The 17,125-nt window shown below is 58.0% G+C and overlaps 2 protein-coding genes and 1 long non-coding RNA gene across 4 annotated transcripts; 2 read left to right on the top strand and 1 right to left on the bottom strand.

Annotated features, from left to right (window-relative positions):
* The first annotated feature begins 648 nt into the window (after positions 1 to 648).
* Vps9d1 (VPS9 domain containing 1) lies at positions 649 to 11,121 on the top strand. Its single transcript, XM_005411059.2, has 15 exons — positions 649 to 764; positions 1,832 to 1,901; positions 2,506 to 2,598; positions 2,698 to 2,857; positions 5,286 to 5,397; positions 5,484 to 5,546; positions 5,933 to 5,985; positions 6,085 to 6,172; positions 6,320 to 6,405; positions 6,892 to 7,400; positions 7,986 to 8,115; positions 8,381 to 8,589; positions 8,763 to 8,859; positions 10,032 to 10,136; positions 10,454 to 11,121. Exons 1-15 carry the CDS (start codon positions 666 to 668, stop codon positions 10,545 to 10,547), a joined length of 1,968 nt encoding a protein of 655 aa, XP_005411116.1. The 5' UTR covers positions 649 to 665; the 3' UTR covers positions 10,548 to 11,121.
* Positions 11,122 to 12,202: 1,081 nt separating this feature from the next.
* On the bottom strand, positions 12,203 to 14,274 carry LOC102015347. Of its 2 annotated transcripts, XR_264844.1 has the most exons (4): positions 13,559 to 14,274; positions 13,293 to 13,394; positions 12,511 to 12,678; positions 12,203 to 12,399 (listed from the first exon to the last, which is right to left on the bottom strand). It is a non-coding gene; the product is annotated as an uncharacterized LOC102015347 (long non-coding RNA). The 2 variants fall into 2 exon arrangements; XR_001232133.1 differs by lacking the exons at positions 13,293 to 13,394; positions 13,559 to 14,274 and having other exon boundaries at positions 12,511 to 12,857.
* On the top strand, positions 12,943 to 17,125 carry Spata2l (spermatogenesis associated 2-like). The gene is made up of 2 exons (XM_005411058.2): positions 12,943 to 13,422; positions 15,362 to 17,125. Exons 1-2 carry the CDS (start codon positions 13,120 to 13,122, stop codon positions 16,340 to 16,342), a joined length of 1,284 nt encoding a protein of 427 aa, XP_005411115.1. The 5' UTR covers positions 12,943 to 13,119; the 3' UTR covers positions 16,343 to 17,125.

The raw sequence follows: 17,125 nt of genomic DNA, 5'->3' as shown, positions 1-17,125 counted from the left end.
CTCGGCTCCGCTCGGCTCCGCTCGGCTCCGCTCGGCTCCGCTCGGCTCCGCTCGGCTCCGCTCGGCTCCGCTCGGCTCCGCTCGGCTCCGCTCGGGCCCTCTCAATTGTGTCCACTCAGTTATGCTCGGCCCCGCTCGGCCCCCGGTGACTGCGCGCCCAGAGGACCAGACCCCGCTCAGGTCGATGCGAAGGGAGGGCGAGGCGGGGAGCGCGCCCGCTCCGGCCTGAAGGTGACAGTGCCCGCTGCTGCCGCCCGTGAGGGCCGGACTCGGGGCGCTGAGAACTCTCCACAAGCCGGCGAGAGGCGGCCTGGTCCTCTCCGCCCTCGCCGCGGCAAGGCTAGGGTAGTGGCCGGCAGACGCCAACCTCAAGTGTGGAGAGGCACTCGAGCAACTGCTTGGGAGGTTCCCGTCGCGAGTCTCGCAGCCCAGATGCGAAGAGGGCCAACCCCCAGCCACCGACCAGACCCAGCCCCGCCTCCCACACCACTGTAGCGGCCACCTCCCTAACCCAGATCTACGTCGGGGCGAGTCTTCCGGAAGTACGCCCGCCGGAAGTGCATCCACGTCCCAGTATTCTCCGTGGCTCGTGTGGTCCCCACGCCCGCGCATACTGCGTTCCGCTCCGCCCCGCCCCTCCGTTGCCACCTCCCCCGCCCGGCGCCATGGCAGCTGCGGCCGGGGACTGCTCGGTGAAGCCGCTGCAGAGCGCTATGAAGCTGGCCAACGGAGCCATACAGCTGGACACTGGCAACCGGCCGCGGGTGAGCGGGGTAGAGCAGGTGGGCTGGGGGAGGGTTGGGGGAGCCCGGCTCCTGGCCTCGCTTCCCCGTCTGGTCACTGAGTCAGAGCGTCGGTCGGAGGCAGCCCCGGGACGCGCGACGGGCAGGCCGGTGAGAGAGCGCTTGGAGCTCCCGGGCAGACTGCGGCCGGATCGGGTCGCATCCTGAAAGGCCGACTGTCGCGCCCGGGGGTCTCTTGCTAGAAAACCCAGGCGAGAGAGGACAACAGCCGCCGGACGAGCACCAGCTCAGGGCAGGTGGAAAAGCTTATGGAGCCACCCGGGCTGCCCACGGGGGAGGAGTCCGCGTATGCTTTGAAGCGCATCCAATCTTCCCAGTTGCTTCTCTGGGGCAGCAGGTTATCCCACAAGTCAGAAATCCTGCCCGAAATGCAGACTGTGCTTTTCACAGAAGTGCAGACTTTACAGCTGGGTTAAAACAAAGCAAACACACTTGCTGTGGTTCCCGATGTCCTAGCTCTGCTGGAGCCTAGACAGAGCTGTCACGTCTTAGGAATACAGAGTTCAGGGTTTCAGGCCCCTGTGTACACGGCGAATCCTAATTTGGGGGTTCGGCAGAGGGATTACCTTTAACCTAAACCGGAAAACCAGTCTGAGATTTGCAACCTCACTCCCGCCCTGTCCTCTCAGGAAGTACTTTTCTTATGTCATGGAATGAATAGTCTGTGAGTTACACAGGAAGGAAACTTATTGCACAGAGTGAAAAACGAGAGTTGAGGCTGCTTCGCAGCGGCCCACTAAATGAATCTGAAAAAGGCAGTGAGAGGAGAAACATGCCAGTGTGGTTTCTGCTGTCACTGTCCAGTGTGGAAGTTCTAGGAAGAAGTGCTGTAACATCTTTTCCTTCAAGTCTGGACACTGTGGCTACAGTCTCTGCTCCTCTACCCACCCTGCTCATCAGGGTGGATATCCCTGAGAAATGAGCAGGCACTGCCACTCCTGTGTTTTCCGCCATGGCACCGGGCAGGTGTGATGCAGCCATTCCCCTCTGCTGGCCTGAGCTCTACCATTTCTCTTCCCTGGACGCAGGAGGCATACATGGAATACCTGAGGAGCATCCACTACATCTCCCAGGTGCTACTGGAGGAATCGACTAAAGGTGCGACAGCCTTGCCATTGCTGTCTCTCAATGGGTTCTAAGCCTGGAGGTCTTCTGTGTTCTTCCAGCCTGGTCATTAGCAGAAGGTGGTCCGTGAGCCTGAGATGCCACAGTTTGACATTAAGGAACAGCACTATAGATAAGGGGGTGGGTCCTAGAGTGGAGCAATATACTGGCCCAGGGCAGGAAGGAGTGAGCTGCACAAAGATAGGGTCGTTCCCAGCACAGGGATGTGGGCATGACTGTGTACCTTGGGTGGGTGAAAGAAAGTTCATGGAGGCTCTGAGCTCTGTGGGAGAGGCTGGTACAGGCACAGAGGCTCAGGATGCTCTGTAGGGAGGACAGTGGGGCCTGCACCAGTGCCAGGAGGGAGAAGTGAAGGGTTTGGGATGAACCAGCTTTGCTGGGGGCTAATGGGAGCCACAGGGCCAGAGGATGTTCAAGCAGATGGGCAGGAGTCACTGTTTGAAGACAGGAGTGGACAGTCATCATGGACACATTAAGTCTGTGGAGGGTGAGCTTCTCCACATCCTCGTTTTCATCTCAGCAAGGACCTGACTCATGGTGAAGCTGAGAGTAACCAATCTTCTTATCCCTGCCCCAGATGCCTGGGAAACAATGTCCCCTGACACCTCAAAGATGCTAAAGCTGGCTGAGCAGTGTCTGGAGCGGGCCCAGTCAACAGCTGCCAAGCTTGGTGGGTGCCCAAAGGAGGGGACTGTCCTGGGTACCCCCAGTCTTTGCTTGGTGGGACAGGCCCTGCCTGGCTGAGCCTGGCTGTGCATATGGCTTGCAGGGAAGACTCTCCAGAAGCCAGCAGTGCCCATGGCTGCTCCAGCGCCGCCTACTGGCCGACACCGCCGGGTGTGCTCAGATGAAGGAGGGAAGCTCTCTCCATTCCTGCCACCTGAGATCTTCCAGAAGCTTCAAGCAGTAGAGTCCCAAAACTCTAAGAAGTAAGATGGCAAGATGGGAGGTATGCAGAGCCTCTGGTTGGGTTTGGAAGCCAAGCAGAGTTAGCTCACTGTGGAGATTTTAGTTAAATGGGTCACAGCGGTGGAGGGTGTAGCTCAGTGGTAGAGTTTGACTAGCATGCTCAAGGTGCTGGGTTCAGTTTCCAGTACCCACAGAATGGAAATACCTGTTTGCCTGGCCAATCAGATGCAAATCTTTTTAGGAAGAAAGAAACTTGATCTTTCATAAAATTGGTGATGGAACCCTAACCCTAACCCTAACCCTAACCCTAGCTGAGCACAAAAGGAAATAGGAAACCATGAGAGAATGATAGCAGAAACTGAACTGCAAAGCTTTCTGGTGGAACTGTCAGGAATATATTAACCAAGTGTTCTCTGTATATGGAGAGACAACAGGCAAGCTTGAAATCACCTGCAGGGAGCAAGAAACTGTAAAATTAGGCTAGCAGAGAACCAAGTAGAGGACCAGGGATGTGGTTCAGTGGCACAGTGCCTACCCATTAAGCATGAAGTCGTGAGTTTGATTCCCAGTACCAAAAAAGATGAAAGAAATGAGAGTGTAACACTGAAATGATTTTTTTTTTTTAAGTACCGGGAGTGGAACTCAGGACCTTGCGCTTGCCAAGCAGGTGCTATGCCACTGAGCTATATCCCTGGCCCTGAAATGATTTTTATTTTTATTTTTATTTTTTTATTTTAAAGAGTAAAAGAAGGATAACATAATAATAGGGGGGGCTTACCAAATTAACAGACAAAGTGGTAGGAAATTATCAATGGTTATTGTTTTACATATTGCTATTTACAAGATAGTTTCTCAGGAAAACAAATAATAGTGAGTTACAGACAAAAGAGGTAGGAGATTGTCAATAGTTGTTGTACTATACTTTGGTATCTTCAAAGTGGCTTCTAAAGAAAATAAATAGAGCTATACATGAGTGACCTATTGTATAATCATTAACTTTTCTTAATGGTTGTTGTAGGAAACACATAATAATAAACATGGATCCATTTACGAAATAGGATAGGAACAATACAAACATTACAGAGTTATGGATAGATTAGTAGGAAAATATCAATGACTGCTGTAATACATGGTGGTATCTTCAAAGTGGTTTCTCAGGAAGACAGAGATACGCAAGAAGGATCTAACAAGTAGTTACAGCCTAAGGGTTGTCAAAAATAGCATATTACCTCTTCACCAGTGACTCCTGTCGCTGAGGTGTGACAGCTAGAAGGCAGGCCAGGATTGAAAAGAAGGACCGAGAGACTTGCACCTGTGTCTAGCAACAGGCTGTTTTCTTGTTCCTCCATAGTCATGATTACCCAGGGCTCCTCCATGGAGATGATGGTCTGGCCAGAGGGAGAAGGCAGAGTATGCCCCGGGCCCTCTCATTCCTGTTGGACTAACTGGTAGGATGGGTCTGAGCTCTGGGGCCTCCGCTTCAGAGGGCAGACTGATCTCCAGTGGTCACCTTTGCATTCAGGGCATGGCCCATGGGGCCCCTTAGGGCAGTTCCTCTTGAGGTGGCCTGGCTTTTAACAGTGGTAGCGGATGAATGCAGTCGTCGAGTTCTTCTTGGATGAAATGATTTTTAAAAAACTAGTTGGAAACAAAAATTATATATTATGTGTAGAAATGCATACATAAATACAAAAATGAGTGGCCAAGTTTATAACAGCAGAGTAGATCCAGCTGAAGAGAAAATGAGTAAGTTGGCAATACAGTCAAAATTTACCTAGCAGGTATCACAGAAGCAGAAAACTCAACAAAGAGAAAGTCTAACATACATTTTTTAAAATTCTACAAAAAGAAAAGAAAGAAAGTAGGAGAGACGCATTATTTGAAGACAGCAGACAATTTTCTAGAAGTAATGAGACATACTGACAGGCAAAAAGCCAATGGCCCCCCTGGGGTGATTTGGGGCCTGTTCCTCCTGCCCACTGCCAGGGGCATCCAGGCACCTTGTCTGCGTCTGCCATGGACTGAAGTCTTGGTGCTCCACCTTTACTCTCCAGTGCCCTGGAGGGGGTTGTTGCTCCAGGACCCCACACCCTAGGGAGTAGGCAGAGTTCTTTGTTTTGCAGGTGCAAACCAGTCTTCTTGTTGGGCTTGTCCCATGCCTTTGACAAGGTTTGTGTTGTTGATTTTTTTTTTTTAAGTCCAGAGGTCAAGCTTCTCGTGAGAAATCAGAAGTCTTGGTATTACTGAGGCCAGTGTTTATGGCAGACTAGGAGGGGCAGGTACCTGCAGCCCACCGCAGACCCCTCCACATTTCCTTCCTGCTCTGTCACAACAACCTCTTCTCCCCTGGTCTCAGAGTGAGGTTAGGAGGGTGCAAAGGAGGCCACTGGGCTCACTGGAGCACTCCTGGGCTTCCTGGTCTGGGTGGTAGCTTGTCACCACTTCCAGGGAGCTGACACCGCTGGAGGAGGCTTCCCTACAGAACCAGAAACTGAAGGCTACCTACGAGGCTCGGATGGCCCGTCTGGACCCCAGCCAGGCCATGCAGAAGACATCACTGGTGAGCTGAGCCTGAGGAAGGCCTAGGTTGTCCAGGAAGGGCCAAGGCAGTGGGAGGAACTGCCTCACTCCCGCCTTGCCTCCTAGACCCTGTCTCTGCAGCGGCAGATGATGGAGAACTTGGTGATCGCCAGAGCCCGAGAGGAGACGGCATCCTTTCTGACCATCGCTGCTGTTCTGTGGAGAGGTTGAGGGGAGAGTGGGGAGAAGGCTGTGGGAAATACGTCATCAGGGAGAGAGCTCCCTGGGCCCTCTGTGGGCTCTCATCCTCCACCCAGTGCAGCAACTGCTTGCCATCCTCAGGTCCTCTGAAATGTGTCTCTCTTTGTGCCTCTCCTGGGAACAGCCTCTCCCTTATCTCCTGTCCCTCTGGCCTTGCCAACTCACTGGACAGCTCCTTGGGAGTCAGTAGCAGCTGCACCTGCCTCTAGAGCCCCTGAGATATGGAGGGTGCTAAGTGTGAGCAGATGTGGGTCCAGGAAGTTGTAGGGGGAGGCCGGGTCAGGCATGCTGGCCCCTTAACTCTGCCACCCCAGCTGCAGCGGAAGATGGAGGAACGCCGGCTGCGGCTCCAGGAGGCTGCCAACAGGTGCAGCTCCTTCTTACCTTGGGACAAATAGGGAGGCCTGGTGGGGCTCCTGTGCCTGCGTGTCCAGCCCCAGGGCCCCAGCCTGTCCTTCCTTGCCAGGAGGTTCTGTAGTCAGGTTGCCTTGACTCCCGAGGAGCGGGAACAGCGGGCCCTTTACGCAGCCATCCTCGAGTATGAGCAAGACCATGTGAGTGTTGCTGGGCAGAGCCGGTGGGCAGGAGAGCCGGGGTTCTGTGGGTCTCCTGACATTGGGTCCTCTACACCCTGGGGAGGGTCAGGGGCATCCCATTGTGGGGACCCACTGTGCTTTCCTCCAAGGCCCCTTGTCCTGCAGGACTGGCCAAAGCACTGGAGGGCCAAACTCAAGAGGAACCCAGGGGACCTGTCCCTGGTGACCAGCCTGGTGTCTCATCTGCTCAGGTATCCCAGTCTTCCTGCTACTTGCTTGCTGACAGGGAAAGATGACTAGAAAAAGAGATTAGTTAGGAGGGCTGGGGAGGCAGCAAAAGGCTACAGGGTGAGGGGCTCCCACAGTGGGACCTGAGCTGTCTCTCAGCTGCCCTTTGCACAGGGGGATTTTCACTGACTTCCTTCAGCCTCCTAGATGGGGCCAGTCAGACTCTGTTTGTAACATTCACCAAGAAGAAACAGTGTGCAGGTCTCTTTTGTGGAATGTCTGACAGGGAGGCAGCTCTGTAGACAGGCAGAGATGTGAGGCTCAGACAGAGGTATGAGGCTCACATAGGTCAGGTTCCTCAGCACCCAGGCCAGAGGCCAGCAAGTATACTGCAGCTCTGTGCAGCTCAGATGGTGACCACTGTGGCTGGTGGGACAGAGTGGGCAAGGGTGTGTGCTCTCCTTGTGGCCAGGCTGTGCCCTGCTCAGCAGCCACTTCTCTCCTTGCAGCCTTCCTGACCACCCAATCTCGCAGCTGCTGAAGAAACTGCAGTGTGCAGTGTACAGCGCACTGTACCCTGTTGTGAGCCAGGGCAGCTTTGGCACTCCATCCACCCCAGGGTGCTGCTCCTTGACCCCAGATGCCGACAGGCTCCTGGATCCTGGGAGCCGGCGCCTCCGCTCCTCCCAGAGCCTGTATTGCATGCTGTCCCCCCAAGAACCTAGTGTGGCCCCACAGTCCCAGGATAGACCCCCTGCCACCCCACCACTCCTGCCCAGGCCCCTGGACAAAGGGGCAGACAGTAGCCCAGCCAGGCCCCCGTCACCCCTGGGGGATACCTTGTCCCGCCTGCCCGATAAGGACAGCTCCTTCGAGGACCTGGAGCAGTTCCTGGCTAAATCAGAGAGGTGTGCCTGGGGCTCTGGGGCACAGGCTGAGCTGCAGGTCCAGGTGACACAGAGGGAGCCCTTGCTGGAGTGTCTGAAGAGCACGGTGAAGGACATTCATAATGCCATCGGTGAGCTGTGGGTGCTGCCTTGCCCATGGCCAGGCACTCTGCAGGCAGCCCAGTCCCTCAGAGAGTAGCACTCCTTCTGTCCCCAGCCACGCCCTCCCTGGCCGCATGGGGCCAGGGAAGCATGGCCTGCTCATGCCTTGCTTGTGTGCCCCAGCGCATTTCACTCTGGTGGTTGACCAGGGTCTGTGGTGAGCAGGTGGTCATGGCTGTGCCACTGGGTGAGGCTTGTGATTTCTCAGCAGACTGCACTGCTCACCCTGCTGCTGTGGCTCAGCCCCCAGCCTTCCCACTTCAGTTCTAGGCCTTGGGCAGGCTTTGGGCCCAGCAGGCAGGAGCCACTGTCTCAAATTTTCACCATGCTGACCATGCTCCCTGCCCCACCCAACCCCACTTCCTGTAATTCTAGAGTCCTTTGGGTTGCAGACCTGGTCAGGTCCTTTCAGGATCTCTTCTTCTCTTCCTCAAACTCCTTGGAGGATCAGGGAGCTAGGCTCTGGCCCCAGGCCGCACAGACGGGATGAGCAGGGGCTCTCTTTGGGCTTAGCCAGGAGGGCCCTGAGGAAGTCCCCACTCTGCTCCCGGCAGACAGGCTGCTCTCACTGACCCTCCTGGCCTTTGAGAGCCTGAACACAGCTGCTTGCAAAGACCGCTGCCTGGCCTGTCTTGAGGAGCCCTTCTTCTCCCCACTGTGGCCTCTGCTACTGGCCCTGTACAGGTACAGTCCTGGCCTGGCCACCAATCCCATGCCTGGCATTATCCACTGCTGTCTCTGAGGCCTGTGCAGGTACTGACCATGGCCTGCCCTCTGTTCACTGAGGCTGTCCCAGGGGTTCTAGTTTGGGGGTGGCCCCTGCCCACTCCCCACAACTGCGGTCCTCACTGCCAGCTCACCCAGGCTGAACCCCAGGTCCAAGCCACAGCCAGGCCTCAGTCTCCAGTTTGGGGTCCTGGGGTAGCTGAGCCTGACCTCTCTGCCCTAGGAGTGTGCACCATGCCCGGGAGGCCGCCCTGAGCAGGAGTATGGAGCTCTACCGGAATGCACCTCCCACAGCCCTAGGTGTCCCCACCAAGCTCCTGCCCCCGGGCCCTGAGGGCAAGGGGGCTGCCAGCTACCCCTACTGCAGCGCGGCCCAGGAGCTGGGGCTGCTGGTTCTGGAGAGCTGCCCACAGAAGAAGCTGGGGTGCATAGGTATGGGAGTTTAGGGAGCAAGCAGGGGTCTGGTCAGATACAACAGATGCCTTCCCCTCTGGGCCACAGCCCCACTCTGAGGGGTGCACCCCCAATATGTGTTGACTCTCCCAAGAAGGGTGGGCAGTCCTGGGAGAGAAAATGCCCCACACAGCCCTATTCCTGTGCCACAGTGCGGACCTTGCGAGTCATCTGCATCTGTGCCGAAGACTACTGCCGTGCCCAGGAGCTCATGCCTGAAGCCGGACCCCAAACCCCTGTAGCCGCCATGTGAGTCCCAGGACAGCCACAGGGACATTGGGCCTGAGGCTGTCAAGCTCACAGAAGTTAGGGTAGGAGAGGACAGCCCAGGCCTGGCATGTCCAGAGCTGATCCCACCGTGGGGGACATGGGCTCAAAGGGCAGACTCCCACCCGTGACCAAATCCCAGCTCTCTGCATCAGCCAAGGCTTCTTGAGGATTGGTCAAAATGAGCCTGTGCCTCCCAGAAGCCTGCGGTTGGACTCCCATTTGCACACTTAGGGGGAGCCCAGGGCATGGTGCTCCTCCACTGACTGCCCAACTGGGTGTTTCTGGCATGTCCTGGGTTGTCCCCACCTGAGCCATGGAGCCCAGCAATGCTTCATCCTACCTTGAACCCCACCCCAGGCTCAGCTGTGGTCAGCATCCTTCTGACCTGGAGCCAGTGTCCCCCACAGTGCCCATGAGCCCTGCTTCCTGCTGCCCTTCCCAGGGACCAGGGCTGGCCGTGAAGACACCTGTAATTGCAGGTGGAGAGGTCTGACCTCTGCCCCACCCCAGCCCCAGGTAGAGGTCAGAGCTGTGCAGTGTTTGTCTGCACACTGGGATCAGTGGCCACCCTGCACAGGGCCTAGCAGCAGATGCCAAGGAGGCAGAGCTGGATCCCCCAGGCCCGTTTACTATCCTGAGTTACAGGACTAAGAGTCTGCAGGTCCCACCTCAGTCTACCTTGGAGCCAGCGGGTGTCCTACCCTGTGCGGTCTGTCAGCCTTGAGCCTGATTCTGCTTTAGACTCCTTGCTCCCCTGGGCCTTGCAGAAGCTCCCAGGCTGAGTGCCATATGGCCTTGCAATGCCATCAGTGCATGTGGGCCCTCCTAAGGCAGGCCTGGAGGTCTGGTTTTGAGCTGACCGACCCCAGTTTCAGGGACAGCCACCTGTGGCCTGGAGAGGACCCTGGGAAGAAGGGGCACCCAGAAGCCTGAGAGGTCCCTGGACCAGAGGAGCAGGAGAGCACCACACTTCCAGACTGGGCCCTGCCGCACACTTGGGCGCTTCTGCTGGTGTCCTGCACCACTGGTGGGTGGGACAGTGCCAAGAGAGCAGCCAGCCAGGCTACACTGGCCCCAGGGGCCACGGGTTTGGGGAGTTGGTGGCTGCTGTGGCCCCAGAGCCCATTAGCCATGGTGCCCCTGCTTGGCAGTGGCGCGGATGATTTGCTGCCCATCTTGTCCTTTGTGGTGCTGAGGAGCGGCCTTCCCCAGCTGGTATCAGAGTGCGCGGCCCTGGAGGAATTCACCCATGAGGGGTAGGAACTCCCAGGTGGGGGGGGCAGGGATCCCCACAGGAAGATCGGGGCATCAGGTACCTCACCCCTGATCTAAGCCTGTGGTTGGCAGACAACGGGCTACATGTGGGACATTGACCCCAGTGTGTTCCCAGTACCCTAGATGAACCGAGGGGCTATCTCCAAGGGCAGTCATGTCCTAGGGCTGTTTCCCAGCCTTGCCATCCAAGGGTGAGGACAGGTGGTAGGGAGAGGCCTCCCTACAACCCTAGCTGTGGTCCTCTCAGTCCAAGTCCTAGCCTGTGGGTGACACCTGTACCTCTGCCTACCTCTCTCAGGTACCTGATTGGAGAGGAGGGCTACTGCCTGACATCACTGCAGAGTGCCCTGAACTACGTGGAGCTGCTGCCTCGGGGGCCCCTGGGCAAATAGTAGAGCCTGCACCCCAGGGCCACCTCAGTACTCACTGAAGATGACCCCTTTGGTCTCCATGCTGCTCTGCACTCAGGTGCCAGGCACTGGGGGCAGCCAGCTGTGGTGGAGCCCCAGCTCTGGTCCCTTTCTTGGTCTGTAGCTGCCCCTGATGCTCAGGGCAGCCTCTTTCTGCAGCAGGACAGGCACATCAGCTCCCTGCACCCTGCTGTCCTGTGCCTGCCTCTGAGAGGCCCTTGGAAGGAAGCCTGGAGCTGCCCCTCCTCAGGGGTACTGCACAGAAGGACCAGAGTCCAAAGCAAGAACCACTCTCCCCTGCCTGAACCTGGGCACAGTAGGGAGGACCCTGCTGTTTATTTATTGGGCAGTGGCTGCCCTGTTCAAGTCGGGGCTTGGAGCTGCGCCCCCTCCCTGGCAGGAGCCCCCTCCCTGACTCATTATGGCAGTGTTTAATGGATGTTCTGGGACCTAGCCAACTCCCTCCCTGTCCTGCCTTTCCCAGATCAGTGTGAGTCCAAGGGTTCCTGGCCATGTGGCTACCAGCTGGGCTCAAAATAAAGAGATCACCGCAGTTTGCCTTGGTGTGGCTCCTCTGTCTCCACTGATGGGCCCAGGCTCAGGCTCAGGCAGCAGTTTTCCAGACCTCTGCCCTGGAGCAGGGTCGCAGGGCTGCTCTGGCCAGGATGGCATGGGCTTACTCAGCTCCACCCACAGCACCACCCAGGGGGCCTCTTGTGATCATTGCGTCACAAAGGGACACAGATTGTTCAGATGGTGGTGTGGAGTGCCCCACAACAGCTGTGTGTTCTACCCACTGACATGCACTCAAGTGGCCCGTGGCATCTGAGCTCCCCTGGTGGCCCCACTTCCGCCTGTGCACTTGAAGGCCTTGTGGCTGTGCATTCCCCATGAGAGGACATGGGGCCTTTAGATGGCCATGTGTCCCCTGTGGGAGGACAGAGACCAGTGACCTGAAGTGGCAGCACTTCACATGTGGAGAGGCACATAGTGCCCAGATGGCAGCCTGCAGAATAGGGAGGCAGGAAAGGAAGCGCCACTACAGGGAAACAGGTGGCTGGGTACTAAGGACACAGTAGCTGGCGGTGGGGTGGTGGCTGGAATCTGACAACCCTGCTCAGGCCTCAGCACTGACTAAAGCACACAATAGGGGGTGATGAGCGGTACACTGCATGAGCCTGCACACAGCCACCCCTACACAGCGAGGCTGCTGTGTCTTCCACGTGACTGCAGTAGCCCTCAGCTTTCCTCAAGCATAGCAGCCCATAGAACAGAAATGAACAATACACAGTTCCCACTGGGAATCCTGCAAGTCAATAAGAGGCAGGTGTCCCGATTACGAAAAATAATAGTGGCTTCCGATGGGCTGTGTGTCTACAGGAGGAAACAAAGCGCTCGGGCCTCGAACCCAGGGTCTCATGCAGGCCAGCCAAGCGCTTTACCTCTGAACTAGGTCTCCAGCCCGAGGTTGCTTTTTAAATATTTTTCTCGGGGGCTGGGGATTTAGCTCAGTGGCACAGCGCCTGCTTGGCAAGCGCGAGGTCGTGAGTTCGATTCCCGGTACCGGGAAAAAAACATTCAAACAAAAAAATTAAATATTTTTCTGGTAGTGAGAATTAACCCAGGAAGCGCTGAGCTACATCCTTAGCCTTTATTTTTTTATTTAGAGACAAGGTCTCACCCAGCAGGCGTCGAACTCGCGATCCTCATTCCTCAACCTCCTGAGCAGCGGAATCACAGGTGTGCGGCAGCACGCAGGAGGAGGTTGCTGTAGGAGGCGCCTGTATGTAATCCCAGCTGTGTGAACGGCTGAGGCAATTAATTGAGCAAGATCCTATCTCAAAATTTTAAAATGAACAGAGGTCAGGGTACTCCTCAAAAAAAATAAGGGACGAAAGCGCTGGGGCCCCGCCCTCAGCCCCGCTTGCCTCCAGCCTATCCCCACCTGGCCAGGTGAAGGTCCCGACCCTAGAGACCCTGCTTCCTCTCGCACCAGGCGCCGGAGTGCTCCAAGGGTCGGTGCGAGCAGTCCGCGTCGCGGGGTGAGGTCATTGACCCAGCGCCCCCTGGATCCCTCCAGCATTGACCGGTATCGCCCCGCGGAGCAGACGTACTACGCGGTAACAAGAACCAGTAGAGGAGCTCTGGCAGGTGTCCGGCAGGGCAGAACCGCAGCCTGCGTCCCGGACCACCCCAGCCGACGGGGGCGGTCCTGAACCAGGCTCCGCCCGCACCCGGGGGATGTGGCCGGGCGCCAAAGCCCCGCCCACGCCGGACGGAGAGAGCTTGAGCCAAAGCCCCGCCCCACTCTCGCTAGGCCACGCCCACGCCGCCGGGTTGGTCCCGAGCCGAGCCCCGCCCCGACGCTGGGGCCGTGGTCTGGGGGCCGAGCCGCTTGCTGCGGAAGCGCGTGGCGGCGGAGGCTTACGGTGAGCGGCGCCGGCACCTTGGGGATAGCGGGGTACCGAGAGGTAGCGCCGCAGGCTGCGCACGCTCCAGTGGGCGCGGGCGCGGGCGCGAGCTCCGGCCGTGAGCGGTGTCTAGGGGCCCCAGGATGGGCAGCAGCTCGCTGTCGGAGGACTACCGCCTGTGCCTGGAGCGAGAGCTGCGGCGCGGCCGCGCAGGCGTGTGCGGGGACCCCTCGCTGCGCGCCGTGCTCTGGCAGATCCTGGTAGAGGACTTCGACCTGCACGGCGCGCTGCAGGACGACGCGCTGGCGCTGCTCACCGACGGGCTCTGGGGCCGCGCCGACCTCGCGCCCGCGCTGCGCGGCCTGGCGCGCGCCTTCGAGCTGCTGGAGCTGGCGGCTGTGCACCTGTACCTGCTGCCCTGGAGGAAGGAGTTCACCACCATCAAGGTGCGAGCCGCCCGGGGGGGTCGCGGTGGGCGCCGCCTGATGGGGACCCTGCCCTCCTCAGTGCTCTCGAAGCCATAGTGGCCGTGGAAACCCTAGGGGGGGCGCAGGGGGATTGAGGACCCATGGTCATGCTGACCTCTCAAGGGTGTGGCCCGCGCCCTTGGGTATAGGAGGGCCCTGTGGCTGGGAGAACCACCGGTGGGGCCCGCGCGGGGCAGGGGGATTGCCCGGGGGAGGCGGGGCCGCCGCGTGCCCTCAGCTCGTTCAGTGGAGTGGGATGGCGATGACGTCAGTGTGCACGTGGGCGAGGTACGCCTCCGCCGGTTGTCATGGCAGCGGCCGTCTCTCCCGTGGTGCTCCGAAGCCGGCTGCCCCGTGGGGCACCTGCTGGTCCAGGTTCCAGGGCTTTCATTCACCCTTTAGACCAGCGTGTAGGGCCCACGGGGACAAAAGTGGAACAGGCGGGCCGGCCCCAGGCACCCACAGACTGGGCAGGGTCAGGGCTTCTGTCTTCAACTGAGCATGTTGCGTAATATCGCTGAGCCATTTCCTCTAACAAAGGGGCACAGTGGTCCAGTTCATAAGGCTTCCGGGAGAGGAAGTGCAGCAGCGGGTGCCTAATGTCTGTGGGGTGTCACACTCCCAAGGTCCAAGAGGAATGCTGCGGGGACCCGCGAGTCAAAACGCTACGTCGGTCCTGATGGTGCTCTCTGGGCTGCCCAGGCCTCGTAGTTTAGAAAGCACTTTCCCACCTGTTATTCCCGCACTCTCACCAGCTTCCCATTAGTCACTGGAGCTTTTTATTTTTTTAAATTTTATTTATTTATTTATTTATTTATTTATTTATTTATTTATTTATTTATTTATTTATTTATTTATTTATTTATTTTTTACCCGGTACCGGGAATCCAACTCACGACCTTGCGCTTACCAGGCAGGCACTGTGCCGCTAAGCTAAATCCCCAGCCCTTCACTGGAGCTTTTTAAAATGGTTCGTCCACACAGTGGAAAACCACGCGGTGAGGGAAGATGCGCCACAAAGTCGGTCCTGCCAGGGAAAGCGCTACAAGACTTGTTGTTGGGAAAGACCAAAGTACAGGAGGATCACTGTGAGTTCGAGGCCAGCCGAGGCTACCTAGCAACACCCTGTCTCAAAAAACAAAACAAAACAAAAAGCAGCAGCAGCTAACTGTTCTGTAATCCCAGCAGTCTGGGAGACTGAGGCAGGAGGATCAAAAGTCCAGCCTACCCTGAGCAATTTAGTGACTTATTGAGACCTCTCAAATAAAGGAAAGCGTTGAGGATGTAATTCAGGGCAAAGGCCCATTCACATACATGCATATACAAACAGAGCCAAAATGAAAGAGTAGCAAATGCAGGGAAACCACTGGAGGACATGTGTGGCCGTGGGCGGGGGCCCTGAGAACAGAACTGCTCAGCACATAAGCCAGGGGTGATGGCGCATGCCTGTAATCCCAGCACTCAGGAGGCTGAGGCAGGAGGGTCCTTGTGAGTTTGAGGCCAGCCTAGGCTACAAAGTGAGCTCAAGGCCAGCCTGAACTGCATAGGGAGACCCTGTCTCAAAAAAGACACACACACAAAAAACTGCTCAGCGTAGCATTATTTGTTCTGCGCCGTGCACTGGCTCAGTGTGTCTGACAGTAAGCCCCCGATTTATGAATGAGGTCCTTTCCTGCAACACTTTCGTAAGTCAGATTCGTTCATAATCCAACAAAGTGAGTCTATAAAAGACACCCGCAAAAGTTCTCAACCCAAATGTTGTCAGGGACTTACTGTACTTTCAATTAAATCTTAAAAGCCCTGCCATCCAGCCTGCCCCAAACAGACCGGCCTAAGGGCGGGCACTAGCATCACAAGCTGGCTGTGGTGGCGGCACAGGTTGCCAGGAGGGCAGTTGCTTACAAGGCCCCCTCTACAGACCTTCTCCGGGGGCTACGTGCATGTGCTGAAGGGCGTGCTCTCCGAGGAGCTCCTCATCCAGAGCTTCCAGAAGATGGGCTATGTGCGCAGAGACAGCTACCGCCTGACCGTCGCCGCCCCACCCCCCGCCTGCCAGCTGGTCCAGGTGGCCCTGGGCTGCTTCGCGCTGCGGCTGGAGTGTGAGATCTTGGGGGAGGTGCTGACCCAGCTGGGTACCAGTGTGCTGCGAGCTGAGGATCTGCTGCAGGCACGTCGGGCCAGCGGGGACGTGGCCTCCTGTGTGGCCTGGCTGCAGCAGCGCCTGGCCCAGGACGAGGAGCCACCACCCCTGCCCCCACGGGGCCACCCTGCCACATATGGGGCACCTCTGGACCTGTACCGGGACCTGCAGGAGGATGAGGGCTCAGAGGAGGTCAGCCTATACAGAGAGCCCTCGCCTGGCCCTGACTCACCCCCCGGGGAGCTGGCGTACCCGCCACCGCTCTGGGAACAGAGCGCCAAACTCTGGGGCAGCAGGGGCCACACCTGGGAGCCCCCGGCTGAGGAGCTTCCCCGGGCCAGCAGCCCACCCTACGGGGCTCTGGAGGAGGAGCTGGAGCCTGAGCCCTCTGCCTTCTCCTTCCTCTCACTGCGCCATGAGCTGAGCCACCCTGGGGACCTGGCCACTCCCGAAGCCTCTGGGAGCCCAGGGCGGGCCAGTCCCAGGCATGGGCGGGTGGAAGGAACACCAGCCTCAGCCTATGGCCCCGCCTCTGAACCCCTGGGATACCAGGCACACAGCTGCCTGGCGCCCGGTGCCCTACCCACCCTGTGTTGTGACACGTGTCAGCAGCTACATGCTGCCCACTGCGTTGCACTGCCCACCTGCCGCCCAGGGCATTCACTGCGGGCACTGCTCAGCGACACCCAGAGGCGCCTGTGGCTACAGCGTGCCCGGGTAGATACCCTGCTATACGACAGTGCTGGGGCCCGACCCTAGGTTCTACTGGCCAGCGGTTGCAGGCGACAGTTTCCATGGTGCTTTTCTGGAGGTGGCAGGGGCCGTGGCTGTCCCCTCCTGTCCTGGACAGTCTGGCCTTGCATTGTGGGAAGGGACCCTACCCCTTTTAGCAGAGCCTGCGCTGGGCCACAGGGACTCCTGTGCACCCCTGTCCTCAGTGCCCAGCCCCACACACGCCAAGAGGGGTGTCAGTCTATCTGTCATGGTGCCCAAACCCATCCCCAGGAAGGGCCTTGCCCCTTAGAGGCCCACTGACACCCCACAGTTCCTGGCAGCTTCCTGCAGTTTGGGGTTCAGGACAAGTTCCCTCCTCCCTACACAGGCCCACCTGGGAGGCTCTGCTAGGTGCAAGGCTGACCCAAGGACCAGGTCTCTCCCCTGGGCATCACAGCCAGGAGAGCTAGGAGGCTGTCACCCTCCTGCCTGGTGGAGGTAATGACTCTCAGCCCTCAGCACCGCAGCTGCCCTGAAGCAGGGGAGGGGCAACAGCAGCCCCCTGTGCCTATGGTAGGTCCAGGGGTGGGCTCTGCTGGCCCAGGAGGGAGTCACTCTGCCTCTTTCCACCCACATGATGGGATGGGCCAGGTCTACCCTGTCCACTTGGGGGCAGGTACAGCAGCCACTGCCTGTGTCCCACCCTTACTGCCTCCACTCTCTGAGCCTCTCGCAACATCCCTGCCCCATCCCTGCCCAGCACCCTGGGGACCCTTCTCTTGTCGCACGAGTCAGAACTCCACAGTAAATTAAACAATAGTGAAACCA

The sequence above is a fragment of the Chinchilla lanigera genome, unplaced genomic scaffold (assembly GCF_000276665.1).
Source record: "Chinchilla lanigera isolate Chin_1 unplaced genomic scaffold, ChiLan1.0 scaffold00140, whole genome shotgun sequence".
Lineage (NCBI taxonomy): Eukaryota > Metazoa > Chordata > Mammalia > Rodentia > Chinchillidae > Chinchilla > Chinchilla lanigera.
This window is presented reverse-complemented; position numbering and strand designations above follow the sequence as displayed.